The sequence below is a fragment of the Pezoporus flaviventris genome, unplaced genomic scaffold, assembly GCF_033815535.1.
Source record: "Pezoporus flaviventris isolate CSIRO_AGI_PZ_B2104156 unplaced genomic scaffold, CSIRO_AGI_Pfla_v1 ptg000030l, whole genome shotgun sequence".
Taxonomy (NCBI): Eukaryota; Metazoa; Chordata; class Aves; order Psittaciformes; family Psittacidae; genus Pezoporus; species Pezoporus flaviventris.
This window is the reverse complement of record NW_026892578.1, coordinates 5,532,406-5,550,176: the sequence shown is the minus strand read 5'-3', so window position 1 is coordinate 5,550,176 and position 17,771 is coordinate 5,532,406. Positions and strand designations below refer to the sequence as shown.

The 17,771-nt window shown below is 51.2% G+C and overlaps 1 protein-coding gene across 2 annotated transcripts; it reads right to left on the bottom strand.

The window, feature by feature from the left end:
• Positions 1–79: 79 nt before the first annotated feature.
• Positions 80–10,452, bottom strand: SHOX (SHOX homeobox). Of its 2 annotated transcripts, XM_061459798.1 has the most exons (5): positions 9,902–10,448; positions 6,478–6,686; positions 2,246–2,303; positions 2,069–2,157; positions 80–668 (listed from the first exon to the last, which is right to left on the bottom strand). In XM_061459798.1, exons 1-5 carry the CDS (start codon positions 10,173–10,175, stop codon positions 423–425), a joined length of 876 nt encoding a protein of 291 aa, XP_061315782.1. In that variant the 5' UTR covers positions 10,176–10,448; the 3' UTR covers positions 80–422. The 2 variants fall into 2 exon arrangements, with proteins under 2 accessions (XP_061315782.1, XP_061315781.1); XM_061459797.1 differs by having other exon boundaries at positions 469–668; positions 2,069–2,303; positions 9,902–10,452.
• Positions 10,453–17,771: the final 7,319 nt, after the last annotated feature.

The window sequence follows — 17,771 nt, the reverse complement described above, 5'->3', positions numbered from 1 at the left end:
CCTCGGCGGAGTCTCTGACTCGTGGGTGCGAGTCCCCAACCGCGCCGCCACACGCGCGCGCGCGCTGAGCGTCAACGGCCGCCGGGGCCTCCCTTCTTCGCCCGGTTCGCCCCGGGCCGACAAGTCCCCGTTGGGGCTGGGGAGCGGGAAGAGGGCGAGGAAAGCGGGGGAAGGGTGCGGGGGGAAAGGTGTGAGATGAGGGGTGGCTGCCGCCGAGCGCTCGCAGACCTTGGGAAAGGGGAAAGGAATAAAAACAAACAAAATAATAACAAGAAGGTGGCAGGGCGGCCCGGGGAGGAGGAAGAGGAGGATGAGCGGGGTCAGACCGGAGGTCCGTACGGGTCACACACACGCCCGCCCGCCCCGGGGTGAGGTGGGGATATGGTGTGGTATGGCGTAGGGGGGGTCTGGTGTGAAGCGTGTCAGAGCCCCAGGGCCTCGGCGTGCTTCCGGGCCTTCAGCCGCAGGTCAGCGATGCTGGAGTTCTTGCTGTTGCTCTTGGCGGCGGCGGCCACCACGGCAGCGGCGGAAGCGGACTCCGCCAGCGAGGCGATGGGCAGCCCGAACGGCGGCGGCGGGAACATCAGGTAGGGAGCGTGGGCCGCCAGATGCGGGTGCAGGTGCGGGTGCGCGTGGGCCACGCCCTCCAGCTGCAGCTGGGCCTGGACCTGCGTGGGGAGGGGGGGAGGAAGGGGGACGGGGAGTGGCGGCAGAGACACGGCGTCAACATCGGGCAGCACCGACACACACACGCCGTGCCACGGCCCTCCCCGGAGCCACCGGTCGGTGCAGACCCCCGCAAACCTCTGAACGCGGGGCGCGGAGACGCACCTAATCCTGCGTGCGTGTGCAAAGTAAAATAAACTTAACATATATATGTTAAATACGGCCCAACGCACTGCCGCCAACAAGTGCTAAATAGCTAAGGTTTTTTTATATATATATTTATTTATATATATATATGCTAAATAGCCAATATATATAATACCTAATTTATATATCTATAAAAGCGAAATAGCTAATATATATGTATATAAATATATATGTATATAAATATATTAATATTTTTTTTTCAGGGATGTTTGTTTATACTTTGCTAAAAACTCTTTGGCCACGGGTCCCCTGTACAGCGGGGTGGTGTTTGCTTTAGAGCTTGCTCGACCTACACGAACACGTGGGGTTGACTGAGAGATTTCAGCTCCGGGCAGGTTCAGGAAGGAGTTGTGGGGGGAAAGGGGGGGGGGGGGGGGGAATTTATTTATGTATTTAATTATTTTGGTCCAAATATGTCTTAAAAAAAAATCAATACAATTAATCTGTCAGCTCCACGTGTCTTTGAAACCGAGAAGGTGGTGGAGGGTCCCTTTGGGCTGGGAAAATCGATTCCTCGATTAATTGACAAAAAAAAAAAAAGAAGAAGAAGAAGAGGGAGGGATACAAGCGATGGCTGGAAGCGGGACAGAATTTCACCCCCTCGTCCGGTTTTTCCCAGGCGGCCTCCCTCAGGGGGGCCCGGGCCCCGTAGCGGCGCCGCTGCCGTCGGGAGAGGCTTCGGCAGCCCGCAGGAGAAGGAGGGGGAGAGCGGCAACGCAAGGGTCTGCACGGTTTATTCTCTTCGCCCCTCGAGTGGGAGACTTTCCTCCCACACCCTGCTCTGGCGCCGAAGCCCACCCTGGACGGTTCAGGACCAGGCCAGTCCGTCCCCACGGGGTCCCCCGGTGCTCCCCTACCCCGGGAGGCCAGCTGGGCTCTGACACGAGGGCGGGAGGCCCCAAGGCTGAGTGCCAGCCCACGGCAGGCGGCAGAGGGAGAGGAGGGCTTAGCACCGGCGGCGCCTCCCAGGGCCGTGCCCCCCCTCCCCCGCTCGTCCCGGTCGCCGGGCCTGAGGGACGCTGAGCTCCCGACAGGCGGGCGGGCGAGCGCTCCTTCACGAAGCTTTATAGCCCGAGTTTAATACGTGCCAACTTGTATATAAATGGCACTTGTAAACGTGTCCGGCTTCCTCCCGTGCAAAGGATAGAGGGTCGGAGCTTGCCGGGGGAAAGAAAATAAACCCGGAGCTCACTACCTGTTGGAAAGGCATCCTTAGGGCTCCCATATTCACGTAGGGGGCCACTCTGCAGGCGTCTAGATGGCTGGCGGTTCCCAAGATCACACCTGCGGAGAGAGACGGGGACGGATGAGTGGCGAAGGCGCCCGCGGCTCCTTGGCCATCCCCTCCCTGCGGCCCGCTGCCCCGACCCACCTTTGTGCATCTGGTTTTCCTGCTTTCGACACTTTGCTCTCCTATTCTGGAACCAGACCTGTGAAAAGAAAACGCAAACAAAAACAAAACGACAGAAATATATGGAGGCAGGCTAGGCAGCTGCTGAGAGAGGGCTCTCTCAGGGGGAGAGGAAGAGGCGGCGAGGGGCTCCCCACAACTTTGCTGAGGTCTCTCTTCGGAGCTCAGCCCAGAGGGATGTACCCATCTATGTGCTGCGGTGGGGCTGTCTTTTTTTTCGGGGGAGGGGGGAAGGGTCCTGTTCTCTATTGCGGTTTCTCAGCAGGAGTTGAACCTAGGAAGTGAGGATTGCCCTCGCACCCGGGGCACAGGGAGCCGGTCGCTTCGCACCGAGACCTCTGTGCCCCCTTTTCCCTCCCGGGCGGCCAGTGGAAGTCCTTGTTTGTGCCACCCGCCCGGAGCGAGGGGCCTCCCCCACAAACACCCAAAATAATCCCACCCGCAGGCTGAGTGGGACCCTCGGTCCCTTTCCAGTGACACCTCGGACATCCCGGGTACAGACCGCCGGGGGCCAGGTCGAGCTCCGGGTCTGGTCCTAAGGGACCGGACCGTCTGCCCTCCCCCAAGCTGGACTTGGACATGAATGGTGAAGCTCTCCGAGAAGATGCTAGATACCGAATTTGAGCAGAAAGGTCTAAATCATTCCTCGCTTCCCAAACGTTAAAAGAAAGCAAACTCCTCTTCTGCAGCATCCTGTACAGACAAGAGCACCATCTTTGCAGGCTGGGAGTAAAGAAGCGCTTATTAGCGGGAACTGCCTGCAATCCAACAATCCTTATCCTGCCCCAGCTCCAGCCGTTCCTACTGCAACAAGCATAAAGCAGACCGCTGCGCCTCGGCTGCCTCTTTTCCAAGGGTATTCCAGACCCTTCTTACTCGTCCCCTTCCGACGTGCTCGGTTTCGCGGCTCTCCCCAAACGATTGTCAGAGGCACTGACCAAAATGTTTTTCGGGCCCTTATCCTTACACCAAAATCTACCGAATATGGACAAACATTGACTTTCACCGCTGATAAAATCTTGTAGCTGAGCAAACACCTACAACCTTTGATGTTGTTGCACTTGCCAAGAGCTCATACGGTTAATTAATACTAACTGCACTTCCTATATCAAATTTTCCCTTCAAGCTTTCTTCAGTTGCCTTAATGATGGTCATTTACAACGGAGTAATTAGTGCAAAGAAAGGCTTCCAAAGGCATTAATTACCTCGGGTACATCAGTGATTTTCTTAAGTAGGAATTGGCCTTCTCGGGTTTGGAGCACCATTTTGCTTGCCTGGGGTGGCTAGGGAAGAGAGCGAAGCCGACAGACCGACAAATAGACCAGTCCCGGTCCCGTTCCCTGCCGGCTTGCGACCAGCGCATCACCGCTGTCGCCTCTCTGCCCTGAAACACCCAGCTCGGCACAGCCTATTTTTCCCTACGAGCAATATCCCAGTATTAACAACATAGAGCTCTTCTCCTTTTAACTGGGCCGTTAGGGATTTATATATATATATTTTAAAATATTGGCAGGCAAAATATCATCTAGCTTCAGAGACAATAGTACTTTTTTTTTTTTTTTTTTTTGATTGCAAAAGCTTGCAGGAAATCTCCTTGTGTGTTTTCCCCACGCCTCCCCCCCCCCCGCCAAAGTAGTGTAAATTGTCAGAAGGAATTTAAGCAGCCTTTAAACAACTTCTCTTGCAAATCAGAACATCTTTCAAATAGAAATTATATTTAAATCTGGGAAACGAAGTGCCCTTTCCCTTTAGCTATGAAAAAATAAGATTATGAGGAATAAAAGTGATGAATTAGCCACTGCGTTAAGCGATAATAAATCAGTCTTGGTGTGATTCACGATCAATTCCAATTAGTCATGAATATGCTAAGTAAAGCACAGTACACTGTTTTAGACAGTTATTTCTTCATTAAGGATCACTCAGTGATTTCTTTCACAAATGCTCTAATCTGATTTCCTTTTGATTTCCATTAGAGACAGTGAATAATGACATTTAATTTAGCCCTGCACCATAAACCCAAAGATATTTGTTGTAATTGAATTACTGCCTGCTCCTCACTATGGTCTCATAACTTTCAATTATAACCCTGACAGCTGGGTGATATGAGTTTCCAGTACAACACCAAAAATAAAAGGTTAATAAGGACTAGCTACCATAGGAGCTTCAATTTATTTACAGCAAATTTCCACACTAAATTGAAACTATATCCTTTAACAGCAAGGGACAAGCGGTTCAAATAGGAATTAGAGAACAATTCTGAAAGTATTAAAAAAAAACAACTTTCCCTTTTCCTCACTTCTTTTCTCTGCTTCCATGTATTGATGGGTATCAAACTCTCTGCTTATTTGCCAATTAATTATCCATTTTCCCTTTTCCCCTTTTTTTCCCTTTTTTTTTTTCTTGGTGTGCTGTTTTAAGATCTGCAAGCACTTGAAGCACCAATTTTCCTGTAACTATGAACATCCTGTTAAGGTGCTGCTCAGTAATAAAGTACTTGAAAGAAAGAGTGCAGAATTCAATTACAAGTAATTTATTTTTATAGAAACAGTACATCAAGGCCTTGGAAAGATATTACAGAGCCCAAGTAAGAAGATCTGGGAAGATGACATAAGAGTTGATGTCCCCTTCAGCAAAAGTTTAATCTTTTCATTAATTTATATGCTGTGGTTAGATCAATCTTCCAGGAGCAAGTAGGACCAGCAGCACACTGAACCCCTGCAATATCCCCCGCAAGCCACTCTTCCTAAGGCATGTGCTCGGCACCATCCCTAGCCCTGCTCACTTTATACTGAAAAAGGCAAGAACTGAAGGGAGAAAAGAGCCTTTAAAATAAAAATAAATAAACCAAAACAAGAAGGAAAACAACCTAGCTACTCTATTTATTTCAGGAAATGCCTCCAGGAGGCAGCTGTTTGAAGAGAGGTAGTGCTTTACTCCGGCAAGGGCTGCCGAGGAGCGAGCCCTGCCTGCCTACTCCTCCTGGGGGGGATCATGCTTTGGGGGGAGGGGGGGGGGGAGGGGGAACAACACACAAGCCAGCCTCTCTCCCCACGGTAGCTCGGGGCTGGGTTTCTCCTCTCACTGTGCCCTGGCGATGAAGGTGAGCACGGAGACCTCCTCCACCTGTGCACACATACCCACACAAGCACATGCATAGATACTACACACCTGCATGTGCACCTCTATCTCGGGGGTGTGAAGGCGGTTTGTTCAGTGGAAGGGTTGTCTTGGTGGCTTTTTCTTCTTGGAGTTTGGTTTGGTTTAGGGTCTGTTAGGCCAAACACAGGGTTATAACCCAAGGCCGGATTTCCTTCAGGTTTCTCCTGCTCTGGGCCTGCTCAGAGAGCCACAGGTTGATCTTATTAATTGCATTTATATATTTTTTTATATATATACATATATCTCTTTGGGAAGGCATTCCCTAGATGGCTTAAGGGAGGAAGGGACTGGTATTTTTCCCCTACATCAAACTAAAAATGTAATCTTAAAATAATCAATGTGGAGACACCCAAACAGACCCCATCTAATGGCCCCAGAACTGCAGCAACCCGGACCATTCTTTCAAGGTTTCCAAGGCTAATTGGTGTTTAGCTGTATCTGAAGCAGACAGGGAGGGCCGAGGGGAGACACCAGCAGATGGGGTGCCATGCATTCGTATGCCTGTGTGCGAATCAGAGAGGGCACCTTTCCCCCTGCTCTGGCTAATCCCGTCCTTCTGCACCCAAACAGTCTAGTCTTATTCACAGCGATTGTTTCCTGGGAGCTTTTTTTTTTTTTTTTCTCAACGGCCCCAGGAAAGAAAGAGAGGGAAGAAAGTGAGGATTAAGGGGGAGTTAATGGCACGTTTGCAAGGCAAAGTATAATAATTGTAAAAAAATAGCTAGTTGCTCAGTTATTAGAGGCTTGTCAACGCTATCACCACCCCACCATCACCACCCCAAAATATATTAGGAAAAAAAAAAAAAGAAATTAAACCGCCTTCCTAGGAAACGGAAGGCACGGACAGATATTTCCAGAGCAGAATTACTCTTTGGCAGGACAGGTACGGCGGAGTTGCAAACAGCTTCCCCCATCACACGTGTCGTCTCTGCCTTCACCTCCCCGCTCTGGATGAAGCGGGGCACTGTGCTAGGATCCGCTGGCAGTTAGGAAGTGAGATGAGGACGTTTCCAGGAACAGAGCCTTTCTCTTACCTGAACCCTAGCTTCAGACAGTCCCAGCCTCTGGCTTAGTTCCTCCCTCATGAAGGCATCCGGATAGTGAGTCTCATCAAAAAGTCTTTCCAACTCATTCAGCTGCTCTAGTGTGAAATTGGTTCTGCTCCTCCTTTGTTTGAGCTTGGTCTGTCCATCTTCGTCTTCTGATTTTACATCTTCCCTCTTCTCTTTGCACTCGTAGATCCCTACCGGGAGGGGGAAGGAAAAAACGACACTGAGCTTCCCCTCTCATCTCTCTGAAGTTTCTCTCCACAGCACACGGGGGGCCGCTCCCTCCCTTCTCTCCTTCCCCAAACTCAACCCAACCTGTGGAAGCGGGACGGGGGATCCCCGGGCCTGGCTAGGCTCGGCAGGCCGGAGGGGCGAGCTGGGCCCGGGGGTACCGGGCGGGGCTGAGCCCCGCTGTCAGGTCCGCGAGGGGCAGGGGCACCTCGGCTGCCGGCCGAAGAGAGAGAGGAAGGGAGGGAAGGAAGGAGCAGCTCTGCCTTGCCTGGCTGATGTCCCATCAGCAAAACTATATATATCGATATAATTAATTGTATTTTCCTTACAGGGCGAGGAGATAGCCGTGCCGCCGGCTGGCACGGGCAGCTCGGGGAAGCGGCTAGTAGGAAAACCTCCGGTTCCCTGGTACTTCCAGGCCGTGGGAAAAGAAGAGGGACAGGGCGTTCTCCGTCGCCGTTTTCTCTCAAAGTAATATAGAGAGGGTTATGCAAGAAGCTCCCCACCACTGTCATAGTGAAGGCACGGTGAAAATATTTGCCTCGTAAAAGAAACTTTCCATGGGCATGAGACAGAGACCGTCAGTCCTTCTCCCTCTTATCATTGCTTCTTCCCTCAAATACTTGCCGGCAGGTCGAAACCCACGGGGCTACGGGCCTGGACGGGCAGGCGGGGGAGAGCCAGCTCAAGGACCACGGGTGACTCCCAGCCCCTCCAAAACAGCAGATTCCACTCCCCATCCCAGCTCTCATGGAGCCCAAGAAGGCTCGGAGCGAGCTCCTCCTGGGCAGAGGGAAGGAGGGCTGGGGAGGCAAGGGAGAAAAAGTTGCTTCTTTTTTTTTTTTTTCTTGGAAGGGGATTTATTTTGCTTTGGCAAATTACCTTTCTTCCTTACTTCCCCCACACGCACTCTTTGCCTCAATTCCAGGCGGCCTAATTCACCGGCCCTCTTTTAAATCCGGCTAACGAAAGAGGGTCGGTGCTGGAGCAAGCGGCACCTCTGGAGCTTGAACCGGTTCCTCGGGATCCCCTGCACATCCCGGGGAGCGCATCCAGCGCGGGCACCGGCGGAGTCCGGGGACCAGCCTGCTCCGGCTGCCACCTTTGTCCTGCTTCACATTCTGGGCCGTGTGGGGCTGAGGGGAAGGGGGCGGAAGCCACATCTGCAGATAATTCCGAGTTAAATCCTTTTTCCGTCACCAAATACACGTGTTATATGTATGTATATATGTGTGTATACATACACACGACTGTGCGCATGCACATACATATTAACCTATGTACTTGGGGGCATCCCAAAACCCAAATGACTAACTGCAGACGTCCGGAACCGCATCAGTGCTTAAGTAAGTCGGGGACCCAAGCCGAAGAGCTCGTTTTCACTTCCCAAAAGAAAACTGTCCCTGGCCGTATAACCGTTCCTCCCGGCTGGATATCGGCTGCAGAAAACTTTGGTAAAGGTCTAGCCTCCAGAGCGGGGTGTTCGCCGCTTGGGTTTAACGGCGTTTTGTTCACATTTCTCTGGGAAGAGGAACCCCTATGAAAAGACGAGGGTTCTCACCCAGAAAATGCCTAGGGAAAACAAGGCGCGTTCAAAAGCTCTGTCTCCTTTCGGAGATCCGAGGCTACAGCATGTCCGCGATAGGCATGAAATATTAACTAGCACATCGGTGTGACTGAAATCACACGCCGGAATCAGTTGGAATTAGACTGAAACCTGGCATGAATTTAAACTGTCACAAGCATCTCAGTTCCTTCCAACTCCTCCCTTCCATCCCCACCCCCAGCCCCTCTCCATAGATTAGATGAGCTAAATATACAACCAGAATTTCGATACACAGGGAAAAGGGAGAGTAGCAAAGATGGGTGGCTTTTCTTTCGTTGGCGTTATATTTTTTAATATACTTTTATTTTCCTGCTTTTTTTTAATTATTATTTTTTAAACCACCTCCTGTGCGAATGATGATTCCTCTAAACTGAACCCTCTCGTTTCGTAATCTCAACTAGAGAAGAAAAATCAGCCGCGCTGAGCGGTGCTGGTTTGCGCAGAAGTATGGATACCCGAATATGGGATTATGACCCGTCCTTCTGTTTGGGGAGGGTGGATGGAAGAGAGGAGGATATTAAATAAGCGTTTGGGCTGTAAATTAAATTGCCTTTCCCCCAATGTTATATTAAACAAGATCAAACAGTAGGAAACAGCTGAAAGACTGGTTGTTGTTCCCTAACCTATTAACCGGTTTTTATTACCCCGTGCTAGCCAGTAGCTCCCCAGGCAGGTCCGCCTGTCTAACTTGCCTAGAAACACTTTCTCAACTTTCTAATCCCCCCGCCCTTTTTATTCTCTCCTTCCCCTGCGAGCCTATGCGGGATTTTTAGCTGGCTTGGTTTAAAAATTGTGGGTTTTTTTAATTTAATTTCTTTGCTCTAAAGGAAGGAATGGCATTTTAGCTCTAGGGACCCGGGCAGGCCAGAGAGATGCGGTGCTGCCCGGGCCCAGGTGAGAAGGGCAGGAGGGGACCGAGGGACCAGGCTACAGGGCCGGCCGGTACCTCTCCCCGCGAGGATGTTCTGTCTCACCGGGCCCGGGCAGCTCCTTCCTCTGACTAGGACAAGCTGACCAAAACAAGACAAAATGTCCAGGGAGAGTCCTTTCCACATCCAGCTTTCTCCCAGAAGAAGCAGCAGCAGCATCCTGACGGCCCGGAAACAGGAAGAGCAGGTCTCTTATGGCATTAAAACTGCCCGGACAAGGTTTCTTCGTACAAAAATACACAGGCAGACAAAAATGTCTGACGTCTTGCGCTGCCCCCTTCCCCGGGGCGAGCGAATGCCTAACGCACGGGATCGATTTCGGATGTGAACTGGGGCCGGCCCGAGGAGAAAGGGGGATGGGGAGGGGGGGGGAAAGGACAGAAGTTGCGAGTTATTTTTCACGGCTATGTTCGTGTTATGGTGCAGGCATCTGTGTTTCTTAGCCTATGTTCCCGCCGCTGCGGGAGGGAGGCGGCCAGAGGAGGGAGGCATGATGCGGGAGGCGAGCCCGCTCCCCCCGCAGGGACCGGGACCGGGGCTGGTGTCGGCTCAGTCCTGCTGCGGAGAACCGGGGGCGGCCGAGGAGGGGGCCGGGGCTGCCGGTGAGGGTCGCGGGGCCGAGGGAACCCTGCCCCGCTCTTACCTTCCGCCGTCCTGCCTGTGCTGAACTCCTTCAGTTTGTCCTTGTCGCTCTCTACGTGGTCTTTGAAAAGATGCACCGGGCAATGGTTGCTGCTCTCGGTCATGTCCTGCAGGTTAGAGTCAGAGTTTCCAAGCTCCCTAGAGCGAGCCAACCCACTCTCCAAAACTTCCCTGTAAGTGATCGTCTCCTTCTTGTTGCTGCTGCCACTGCCGCTGCTGCTCTCTTTGCTTTTCTGGTCAAAAGATTTGGATACAAAAGCCGTAAGTTCTTCCATGGCTGCCCGGTGATCTTATCCACAGAGATCCACTTGTTTGCAGTCGGAGATGTGGCCGTCCTCCGCACGCTGTTTTTGCACGTAGAGGATGGGCTGTATAGGGTTAGATCACTCCTGCTGTTATTTATGCCTTTCAATTTGAGATCACACTATTTATACATGGCTACCTCAGCCCAGCCCCCAGCTCTCCCTGTCTCCAGCAATTACTGACTGCTCCATAGTTGCAGGCGGACTCCGAGCAGCTATCTCCCCCACCTCAGTCCAGCAATTGGCTTTCTTTTCATTTCATCACTCTTTGGCATCTTTGCACCTTGATTTAGGGAAGTAAAGAAGCAACGGCGAAAAAGAGGGGGAGAGAGAGAGAGGGGAGTGAGAGAGAGAGAGGAATAAAAGGGAGGGATGGGGGAAGAGGAAAACATGAAAATAGGTATCTGCATTCTGTAAGCGCGTTGCAGAAATGAAAGTCGAGGAAGACTTAATTGATTATAAGGACATCCTGTGCGTGGCAACACTGAGGGTAAAAACGGACCCACAGCTAATCACATAACTATGCTCCTGCAATTAAATGTATCGCTGTCAAGAGGAAAAGAAAATGAGTGTACAATAAAGAAAAGGTAATGAATAAAAAGCCGGAGATGTGCATTTGTTGTAGTCATTGGGAATTCAACCCGGTTTGCTATTTGGCTAATTTCGCTTAATTCAATGATCAAAAAAATCGGCGAACCGAAAATGCTGTTTTAAAAGTGTTGCCTGTTGTGGCGGGTGGGGGTGCGTGGGAGTGGGGGAACATGTGCAGTTAAACAAGTTATGGGGTGTCTCGGAGCTCGGTGTCGGTGTGTTCGGAGGATTTGGAGGGGGTTGCTTGCCTGGGGTGAGGGAAGAGGGGATCCATGGCTAGGGGGGCTCTCTAGATACGCGTAAATGTTGTAGGTTCTGTTTTCTTGTTTAATGTTATTATGTTGTCTGAAGGTACTGCTGGGGAAAATTAAAACCTAAAACGTTTCTTTGGCGGTAGAGCTGTCCTGCCGCGTGCAGCAGAGGGATGACTTGTTAACACGAGAGTTTGTGCGCGACAAATAGAGCATTAAATCCACCTTTTTCTTTTTTTTTCTTTTTTTTTTTTCTTTTCTCTCTCCTCCCTAGCAAAACTTATCCTGCCGGGTTTAGGATAGGAATGGCAATAATTTCCCCACCTTGTTCTTGGTACGCTGCCGTTATTTTTGTTGTGCTCTAGTAATGATTATTAATCCCGTGCGCCGGAATAGCTGCCTGAAATTCAGCCCCGGATAACAGCGGCGGCATTTCCAGTGCCACCGCGCGCCACCTCATCCTCCCGCAGAACCGACTTCCCACCTATTTAGTTATTTCTGCGTCCTCTCATCGAGCTTTAACGAGGAGGGTTATTTGGTATTTGGTGGAATTTTTTCTTCTGGTTGTTTGGCTTTTTGCGTCCTTCCCGTTCCCTCTCCCACCTCGAGCTGGGGATAACCAGAGCCCATCAACATCACGCCACCCTCTGCTCTGAGTCGCAACCTCGTCGGAGCAAGGGGCCATTGTTTCTGTTCCGGGGGAGTGTGGGACTGCTCCGAAAATTAGCAGAACATTAAAACACTAAAAATACGTTTAATTAATCCAAAGGTGCCCGCAGCACCCGTGTTAACACCTCCACAGGAGGAAGGGTGGTGGTGGTGTGTGTGTGTGTAAATAATAATAGGGGAAGCAATTAATAAAGGGCTTAAAAAAAAAGGGGGGGGGGGAATCAATCTTCCCCTGTGCAAATTTAAAATGATTATCTAGGGGACAAGGATTGATCATTTGATCTCGGCACTGCGGATATCTCTGACATTTATTATATTGTTGTGTCTCGGTGTCATCCTTCCTCCAGAGTTCATTTAACAAATGAGGGAGCCGAGGAAGCCTTACAACTTAACAAACAGGTCTTGTCATCGCAAACGCCAATCAAATCCCAGGCTCTAATGTATATCACACGGCACCACATAAATAATAAAGGCAAACGATAGACGTGGTAGTAACGTATGGCTGAGGGAGGATCCCGCCACGACACGCTGCTTGTGCCTCTCTCATGCAGCCCCCGCGTGTAAAGGGCTCGCGTGGATTGTCGCACACGCTGGTGGCGAAGGGTTCACGGGCACACGCAGGCACAGGGACACGGAGAGGCTCTGGGGAGCTGAGCAGTCGCCAACGGGGAAACTTTCGCCAGCCTTCGGCGCCGCCGTCTGCCCCCCACCCCCGTCCTACCTCCCTAAGCAAACACGGGTGGATAGACATTTCATAGCTCTGCTTCCCTCCCCCTCCCGCAGTCCCGCGGTGGCAGGGTGCTCTTCAGCACGGTGAACTGACACCCCCTCCTCCGGACACCCGACTTCTCTCCCCCTCGCCCCCAGCGCGCTCCCATCTCCGCGGCTCCCCCTACGACTGCAGCACACGTGTGTGGGGGTCCGCCCTTCTGCTCCCCAACACAGGGGCAAATCCAGCCCCCCTAAAACAGAGAGGGAAAAACCCCGTTGCCCTCATCCCTCCCCATCTCTCTCCGCTTCCCGGCAGCTAGGAAGCGCTCGATGGAAAAGCCGGTCCCCCGTTCCCCCCTTGCTCCCTCAGCCCGCGGGGCGCAGCTCGGGCTGGGGCAGCCACTGGGCGCGCAAGTAGCGCGGCAACCCGTGGTCCACTGCCACTCCTCGCCCCTGACGGCAGCGGGGAGGCCGCCGGGGGGGAGCCCGGCAGACGAGGGGAACTTGCCGAAAGCGAAAAGCGAAACAAAGCACCGGAAAGGGAAAAGGGGGAGAGAGGGAGGAAAGAGGGAAATAATGATAAAATTTAAAAAAAAAAAAGGAGAAAAAAAAAAAAGCAGCAGCAGGTCATAGTCGCAACCTTCCCCGGGATCCGGCCGCCTCCCCACGACGCTGACCCCCGCGGGGACTGACGGCGGAAGGCGCGGACAGCCCCTCGGGCGCGCACGGCCCCACTGCGCGATCCGTGCAGCTTTGCGAGGGATGAGGAGCCCGGCCTGTCCCGGCGGGGCGGCGGGGAGTGGGTCTGGCCCCCACTTCTGTCCACGGCCTTGCTGACACCTAGGGCACGAGGTGCGGGTGTAGGCTAAAGTGGGGGGCACTTATGACCTCTCTGCAAACTTTGGCTGCGAGTTCAGAGGGGAATTAGGCTTATTGCTGCTCCTGATAACGGGCTGGGGAGGAGGGACGGATGGAGGGAGGGAAGGAGGCAGGGAGGGAGAGAGGGAGGGAGGGAAGGAGCTGCCGTCCAAACCCCATTCCCTTGCAGGCACGGAGCTCCTGGGACCTTGTCGCAAAACTGAGAAGTCACCAGCGCCTCTCAGAGCTGCCTTCGGATCAGTTTCTCACCCCGGGTACCCCCCGGCTTCAGCTCGGCACCCTGGGTACCCCTTTGCGGCAGCATAAGCCACCTCGCTCTCCTTGCTCCCCAACTCCCCCCAGTCCCTCCTAGGACTGTCCACCAGCTTCTTGTTGAGGGCTCCCCTGGCAGAGTAGCCTGCGGGGCACCTGCAGGACATCAGGACCTCAAATCTTTCTCTCCCTCCCTCCTTTCCCACCGCCCCTGGGCACCTGACCGGAGTCCTCCGCCTTGCTGGGCCTCCTAACTTGACAAACAGGGGTCCTGCTCATTCCACTCCCCTCTCTTTCCCTTATCCTCACTTGCCCCACCGCAAAGCAGAGCCCGCCCCGGGCCGCCTCCTTCCCGGCTGCCTCGGGCATCGGTGTCCGGCCCCGGGTGCTGCCCACCCGGTGAGACGGGAATGCGAGGGGACCTTTAGGAGCCGGGAATCTAGCTCTGGCAGGGAAAAGCCCCCGACCCGGTGTCGCAGAGGAGGGCTTATTTAAAGCGGTACCGACACACGTGTTAGTTTTTACTCCTTTTTCAAAGGAACCTCTTGACCACCGCGGTTTTTCTCCGAGTTAGACGAGAGGGATGATTATGAATGAGTTTGAGCGTCTCATTAGCTTTAAGCATTTCCAAGGCGAAGTATGGGATTTCATATTTATAAGAGGAATTTACATTTGTATACTTGCTCATGGTGTGACGTAGGGCGAGACCTATTTCCCCTCTCGCTTCCCCCCCCCCGGATTCAGCTTATTTTGGTCGAAAAGGGGCAAATAAACAAACAGGAAAAATCACGGGTTTAAACCACGCTTTAATAAGCGCTGACCAGAAGAACTAGATTTTGTTGAGTAGATAACTGAGTCCCCTCTCCCCCTTTCCCTCCCTTCCTCCCTCCCTCCTTCTCTCTCGTGATTAATTCAGAGACTGTAATCATGGACATTGTACATCAAACCTTTCTGCTCACGCTACAGACTCCTGCAGATTTTTATTGGTTTACATGAAAGCGGGTAAACATATTTCAGAGGGTGCTCTTTCAATCTGGCTCCATTTCCACAGCATATAATTCCAAGAACAATTTGTTTTAATAATAAGAATGGATGCAGTGTTAATGGTTTTCAATTTGTGTTAAAAAAAAAAAAAAAAAAAAGAAAACAAACTCTAACATTAAATATTTATAAACATCGATCGAGGGTTTCAGGATTTTACAGACATCTTAACACATTTCATAGATGGGATTTTTTTCTTTTTTTTAATTTAGAAACCTGCGTCGTATTCTCTTTTATGCTGTTTATTGATTTAAGTAACATCCGTGTCTCAAGTGAGAGACTAATAGATTTTCATTAAAATAGGCTCTCTTAATCCTGATTGTGAATGGATACGATTGATCCATCTAGCACACTGCACATCTATAATATTAATAAAGGACATTATCATGGCAGGACTTGCTTTTCCGTCATCAGGGCACTTTTGCACCCCTCCCTCCCCACCCCCCTCTCTCCCCCCCCCCCCCCCGCAACCTTAAAGATTTATTTGGGAGCCGTAAAACGGCCCACAGGAGGGAAACGCTTCGGGAAGAATACATTTTCATATTAGATTTTTATTTTTGGTCGCTTCAGTGGAAATACTTATTTAAAAAAAGAAAATCTACAAGCCGCTGTGGCGACATATGGGGAAAATTACAACGGTTTCGCCGCAAATCTGATCTTAAAACATTTATGTTGAGCTTTATTTTTAGAAAAACATTTTTTAAAGGGGAGGAAAACAATCTTGTCTGAAAAGTTAAAAGAAGAACATTCGAAAGACTCGAGTTTAAACCAACAACAGCCTCCTTCCCAGGCTGGGGCTGCTGGGCGAGCATCGTACCTGCTGAGTAGGTTCCGAAGCTGCCGGGACAGGAGCCGCGGCAGTAATTAATGGAGTGTGACAGAAATGCTAAGGGCTTAATTGTCTTTATTCCGACTTGTAGCAACGCAACCGAAGGGATCCATTAATTCAGTACAAAACCACACAAACGTACTCCTCTCCGCTGCACGGAAGCACATGCAAACACACTCATGCTCATCGTTTCTTCTCTATTACAATTATCATTATTTTTCTTTTAAAAGCTGCATCTTTCCAGCTCCATGAATTACTCATCTGTTCGTTACAGGCAGCCCAGACTCGCTCAAATCCTCACTCACCTACTTTTACTTCTGGAAAATTAAACATTCACGTGGTGAATCGCAATAAGCAATCGCCTGTGTGTATAATTAATTACCATGTACTGGGCGAGCACAACGGGCGAGTAGTCCCCTTCATTTCAGTCGCCCTCTCTAGCTCGAGCAGGACTGGGAGAGTCTATCCGAAAAAACGAGGAGAAAAAAGGGGGAAAAGAAAAAGTTTCGAGCTGTAAAGTTTATACTGCTTTTCGCTACACAAAATACACACAGAGAGAATTGTTTGCCTCCTCCAGTAATCTGCGAGGGACGCTGCGATTTTAAACTCTGTAATAATGATTAATAAGTCAAAAGGGCATATTTTTCTTTTATGGTATGCAGCGCTCAAGGGAATATTCCGTGTATGTCTTTAAAATGAAGTAGGAATATTTACACACATGCACAGAGTTAGCAACAGCACCAAAGAAAGAAAAAAACCAACAACCCACGAATATTTCAGTGAACTATTACATTTTTTCAATTATTTCCCAATGAGTATTTCAATGAACTGTTACATTTTCCCAATTCACAGGGAAGATTTATGGGATTATTAAGATTTCTAGTGGAAATATTATACAGTGGAAGTTTATCGTCTCTCAGGGATTGTACACCATTTGATATCAATTTCCAGATGTTATGATCTTTTTTTCCAGAAAATAATTGAGTATATTAACTTCTTTCCTACAGAAGACTATTTGGGGGTTATTTATTTATTATGTTAAGGGCACAACTTTGTCATGTGTCCCCCCTTTTCCCTTAGCAGAATGAAATTGTTGAAACATTTGAGTAAACTTAAATCAGATAATAGTTCAATACTCAGGGGAAGGGATAATTCATTTGCCAGTTGATTACAGGCAGAAGCCCGCGTATTTACCTGTATTTTAAATAGGAACAAGGGACAGCCGGAGAACAGCCTCCCGCCCTTTTAGCTGGCCGCAGCCGTGGGCGAGGAGGTCAGTGGCTCTCGAGGGGTACAGGAGCCCCCCCCCCCAGTGTGCCGGGAGGAGCTGATGGGTGCCGAGGGTCCCCGCTGAGCCGGGGGCTCCGCCGCGACTGCACAGTTAAAACAAGTTGGAAACGACACGCGTGTTTTTAGAGGGTCTTTTCGAGGTGGTGCTCTCCTCGTCCGGCTCAGGCCCCCCAGACCCCGCACACGCCTTGGACACTCGCACACAGGCGGATCCGTGCACACCGGCGTGAGTGCACAGACTCACCGACGCAGGCACTCACATACACAGTAGCCCTGTGATCCCCCCAGTAGCCGATCTGGCTGGGATCAGCAGCGGGATGCACCTCCAAACTCTTCCTCACTGTACGCCCCATCCTTCCCAGGGCTCCGCAGGCCCCGCTGCCTCCATGCCGGACAGGGCGGGATACCCCATCCCCGCGGCTGCACCGGCTCCCAGCCTGCCGGGCAGCGGTTATGTTAATGGCCCCAGTCCCCACTAGTGCAGGCTGTGGGTGAAGTGAGATGAGCCGACCGGTCCCTTCTGCTTAACTTTGCCCTGACGCCCTGGAGGACGAATCGGTGGGTGCTGCAGCTGCGGCTCCCTCGGGGAAAAGTCTGTCCCCCGCGACTCCCCACAGCCGTGGCCTTCGACAGGCAAAGCCCCCACTGCTCCCTCCCAGCGGCCATCGTAAGGGATGGGGTCGGCTGGAGCTAGATTTCACCCCAAAAATGGATTAAGTGCTGCGGCAGGCTTCAGCGCCCCTGCACGGCGAGCTGCGGAGCGAGGGGCTAACATTTCACAGGTTACCTGGCCTCGGGTTTATCGGGGTAGTTAAAAGGGAAGAAAGAGGTGGGGGAGAAGGGTAGAGAAAGAAAATCAACTTTAAGAGACCCTGGGTTTCAATAACAGCCTTTGATATTTTGACAGTAAAATGGAAAACACTTAACAGGAGTCAAGTTTTGATGTCTGAGGCTGGCAGCGTCCCCTAAAATTATATTGTCTTGCCTGCTGCTTCAAATTGGACCCAGGACCTTTTAACGTTTCTCCAGGTCTTTATCTGCAGCCTTTCTGATTGC

Coding starts and splice junctions, on each gene's coding strand:
- SHOX (XM_061459797.1), bottom strand. CDS start 10,175: ATGGAAGAACTTACGGCTTTTGTATCCAAATCTTTTGACCAGAAAAGC. Junction 6,687..9,901: donor CACAGGCAGGACGGCGGAAG/GTAAGAGCGGGG, acceptor CCCTCCCGGTAG/GGATCTACGAGTGCAAAGAG. Junction 2,304..6,477: donor TGTCTGAAGCTAGGGTTCAG/GTAAGAGAAAGG, acceptor TTCTTTTCACAG/GTCTGGTTCCAGAATAGGAG.